This window comes from Dendropsophus ebraccatus, chromosome 8 (assembly GCF_027789765.1).
Source record: "Dendropsophus ebraccatus isolate aDenEbr1 chromosome 8, aDenEbr1.pat, whole genome shotgun sequence".
Classification (NCBI taxonomy): Eukaryota; Metazoa; Chordata; class Amphibia; order Anura; family Hylidae; genus Dendropsophus; species Dendropsophus ebraccatus.
The window spans coordinates 42,916,257-42,920,878 of record NC_091461.1 but is presented as its reverse complement, the minus strand read 5'-3'; the positions used below and the strand labels follow the sequence as shown (position 1 = coordinate 42,920,878).

General features: G+C 39.8%; 1 protein-coding gene across 1 annotated transcript; it reads left to right on the top strand.

The window, feature by feature from the left end:
- The first annotated feature begins 447 nt into the window (after positions 1-447).
- Positions 448-4,025, top strand: LOC138798546 (waprin-Phi1-like). Its single transcript, XM_069979058.1, has 4 exons — positions 448-713; positions 963-1,157; positions 2,754-2,879; positions 3,958-4,025. The coding sequence occupies exons 1-3, from the start codon at positions 626-628 to the stop codon at positions 2,861-2,863; spliced, it is 393 nt and encodes a 130-aa protein (XP_069835159.1). The 5' UTR covers positions 448-625; the 3' UTR covers positions 2,864-2,879; positions 3,958-4,025.
- The last annotated feature ends 597 nt before the right edge of the window (positions 4,026-4,622 follow it).

The following is a 4,622-nucleotide window of genomic DNA, read 5'->3' as shown; positions in this document are numbered from 1 at the left end:
TTCGGATGACGCTGCAGAGGGCGGCCAGCACTCGGGAAGATCCGCTGGCCGCCCGAAGAAGACGTCACTGCTGAGGATCGGAGACCGTGGTCGGCACGTGACAGGTATGTATAGCGCACCACACTTCCGGGTACACGGGTGGGGTGTGGTGGGACACGGGGAAGGGGGCCATTCACAGACATAACATACATTACAAAGTTGTATAACTTTGTAATGTGTGTTATTCTGTGAATAATTTTTTATCGCCGGACAACCCCTTTAAGTCTATTTGTGTAGTGGTTGTCGCACTTTGCTTGTAATGTAATCTGTTTGATTCATCCTATACCTTTTCATCGTCTTTGTATCTATTATGCCGGCAGATACCTGGTTATTGTTAAATGCGGTCCTTGCCTCTACTCAAAAAAACATAACAGGAAGTTGTCCTATTACATTTTATTATATCATTTAGCCTGAGGATGTAAATGCAGAAAACTGATCAGATTACCTCCTCACAACATACAATAATACTGATGTCATCCTCTCTGCGTAGTCAATCTCAAGGGTCATTTCACAGTAATTTAAAAACCAGGAAAGAATAGCCGAGTCATTTCTGTTCCAACTTACCATCATCTACTGACCTGTTGTTATGGATAAATCCATGAAGCTTGTTGTGCCCTTATTGTGGGGGATCCTTGCCTTGACCCTTTCTCATGAACTCTCAGAACCAAATGCCAGTAAGTATTTCTTTACAAGCGGTTTGTGGGGGGCCGATTGTGGGTACAGAGTCGCTTTAAATGATGATGAAGATGATGATGATGCCTCTACAAATGATAAATTCCCCTGCTAGTTATTGATATGGTGGGTTAGAAGTCTTTATATGATTTATATGATTTTTTTATGTTTGACTTCATCCCTTTATTGAGGCTTTTGGTTCAGGTTTTATGCCATTGTTAAGTTGCACACCTCTAGCTCTTTATTTCAAGGTGTTCAAAATATAAGAAAACCAGGCGGATGTCCCGAAGCAGAAAAAGTAGGTCTTTTGCCTTCTATGTGCTCTGATCTGTGTGACAATAAGGACAACTGTACAATACAAGCCTGCGCCACTGATTCCAGCTGTGAAGGAAGCCTAAAATGCTGTAAGACAAGATGTGGGACAGAATGTCTCCCACCAGCCTTCAGTGAGTATCAAATAATAGTGTAAATGTTCCTGCTATGGTGTTATAATAATAAATATGTAGAATAATAAGCAGTGGCAATAGACACAACACTTATAAAGCTGTCAGAAACTTACAACAAATCATCAGCAGTTTGAAAAATTGTAAATGAAAAATTGTAAAAAGGCCTTAAAGGGTTACTCTGTGCAAAATAAAAAAAGAGGATAGGCAGGGGTTAGTGGGAACAGGGTAATAACTTTTTATGTTAATATGTTTTATATTACTATGTTACTACCAACCTCTGCCCTCCCTGTTGTTTTTTATTTTTTTTTTTTTTTCATTTTGCTTGGACTACACATTTAATTCATGCATGTGAATTACATACAAAGTCTGAAAAGGAAACAAAAAATATTTTTATTTTTGGGTGGAAAAAGGTAAAGAAAATTACATACAACTCAAAATCACAGGATATACAAAGGGAGAATTTACAAAGTCACTCAACTTTTTATGTACGTTTTGAAAAAGCTGTTTGAGATGGTAATATTCTCCCAGTACCTTCCACATCAAAAGTCCCCAGAGGGGAACGGAGATCATCACACTGGGGGCCGACAGGCCAGCCCCCAGGGCTTCATGCCAGGCGGTGCATGCAAATAAACCAGCACTGTGCGGTCTGCAGTTCCAAAAAGGACTGTGGCATTGGCATCCCTGCACCAGTGTCAGTCTATTCATGTAAAAAACCACAAAGCGATGCACTAGTGGTACATTCACTTTAAAAGGTACTTTAGGGGCCTTGAAAATAACATGAGACTAGGAAGTTGGTGTTATAAAAAAAACAGAGTGCTCTATATACTGTACTTACCAGGGAACTCTTTTTTTATACTTTTGTCTATTTTTTCTAATGTTTTTATACTGGCTGTAGGTTATAACTGGGAAGATAACCTTTTAGGCTATGTTCACACTACGCATGAGACCAGCCGTTCCGTGACTCCAGCCGGGTCACGGAGCGGCCGGTCTCAGCCCGGATCATCACGGCCGGTACTTAAGCACCGGCCGGCGCCCGCATCAGAGCTTCCCATAGCCAGAGCCGCTTGCTTCACTGTGTGAACTGACAGGTCCTTCTGTGGGCGGAATTCATTGAATTCCGTCCGCAAATAATGGACCTGTCAGTTGTTTGCTGTGCCGTATGGGAATCAGCCGGAGCGTATACGATATGTGTACGCTCCGGCCGGGATCCCATAGCAAATAATGCGGCGAGAACTACGGCCGTAGATTTACGTAGTCTGAACATAGCCTTAAACTGTATGTTACAAGGAAATATATGTCATAGTCTTTTTATTTCATTGGGGACATTTATTGTATGGTCCTAGTTTGGGTACATGAAACCACCTGTTGTTACCCACCAGATGTACTATCTTGTCCCTTTTTCTTGGATTGTCTGTTTTCTTTGCCTTTTTTTGAAAACCTAATAAAATATTATAAAAAAAGATTATCAAAAATTTATCACAAAATTGGGGCCAGTTGAAGTTTTGAAAATAAATATTTCTTAATTTCATTGCTTTATTGTAATGATGTTAGAGATAGATGAAAAAGAGCAATTTGCCTTTTTTTTCTCCTCCACAGGAAACCCATGTGAAAATAACCTTGACTGCCCACTGACACTGAAGTGCTGTAGTGGTGTCTGTGACAGTGACTGCATGTATCAGCCAAGGAAACCTAAACCCGAAAACTAAAAGGAACTCCCTCCCTGTAAGTTCTTATAAATTATTGTAAATAATATGATAATCATAGACAAACCACACAGGCCAGTCCATACAGTATCTTGTAAAGGACCAGGCACATAGACGTGGTTACTTATTTATAGCTCATGCACTCTGCTTTATTACAGCTCCATATAAAATATGTCATACAAAGCTGTAAGGCGGCTGTAGTGGCCCAGTTTACTGCATCATAGTAAACCTCAAAATGCCTCCAATACTATATACAACATATAACTTATTACAGAGGGGTTCTGTCCTAAAAGCATTACTGCCATAATATCATGTTGTAAGGAGGCACCATTAGGAGAGGTATATATGTGATGGTGTACAGGCTCCTTGCAGTTGGCTTTTCCATATGCATAAACTCTATTAAGGCCAAGGAGTTGACATCAATAAGTGTTAGACTGGGTTTAGACAACGTTTTTGCAGTCCGTTTTTTTAATCCGATTTAGCAATGGATGGAAAAATGGATGCATCGGTGTGTATCCGTTTTGATCCGTTTTTCCATTCCATTTCTGTTTTTTTTTTTTTTTTTTTTTTAATAATGAAGGTCAATGGAAAAATGTATCAAAAGGGATCCAACTATACCCCAGGGAAGGAAATACAGGACTGTGTTACTACAAGGGTACATCTGTAGAGAAACTTGGGGTTTCTTAATTCAAATCTAGATATATGTGTGTGTTTACAGTCATCATTATGCAGATAATGATTGTAATTTTTTGCATATTGACTTTTCTACTTAAATCTGTCATTGCTAGAGATTAGCGAACTGGGTTCGGGTTCGAGTCGATCTGAACCCGAACATTCGGTATTTGATTAGCTGGGGCTGCTGAACTTGGATAAAGCTCTAAGGTTGTCTGGAAAACATGGATACAGCCAATGACTATATCCATGACTTCCACATAGCCTTAGGGCTTTATCCAACTTCAGCAGCCACCGCTAATCAAATGCCGAAAGTTCGGGTTCGGATTGACTCGAGCATTTGTTTTAATGAACTTATGCATTGCTGCAAATATCAATGTATTTGTATATCAATGTAAAATTTTTAATTGTATTTTTACTTCTAGAAAAAGAGAGCAGAGCAAGTCCATTTGGGCCTTCATTTCAACTAAAGAAGACAATATATAAATTGCAATAAAAATACATTTAATTCATGTTTACTTTTGTTTTTATATGTTTATTATAGTAAAATTTCAAATACACAAATGTGAGAAAATGAGGGTTTTTTTTTGTACATATGCGGGGGGCCACGGGGAGCAGCAGCAACACAGGGGGGCAAATGTTGGGGAGCACAGAGCACCACAAGGGCACTTGTCACAATGAGCCAGGAGTGGAACCAGATGGTCCTGGGCGGTGGCTTGGCTGCACCGCGCGCAGTTGAGAGTTGTAGCTGCTGTAGTTAGGCAGAGTAGTGAGTGTTGGACAGGATTGAAGACACAATCCAGTTCTTAAACAGTTAAAGCTTTTACTGAAGAACATGGAAAACAGTACAACTTTTCTTGCACAGTAGTATGAACAGGACAGTGGATAAGCAACTTATTATCCAAGATCTCTTTTATATGAGGTTGATCTGTAGTGTGGTTAATAGATAGTTTGGTTAGGGTGCTAAATGCTAAATGCTGTTAAGTGTAGGTAGTAAGGATAACTTTACATTGGTGTAGGGTGGTTACTCAAGGAAAGGGGACTTATCCAGACCCAAGGACAGGGATCAACATATGCTTTGACTATCTTG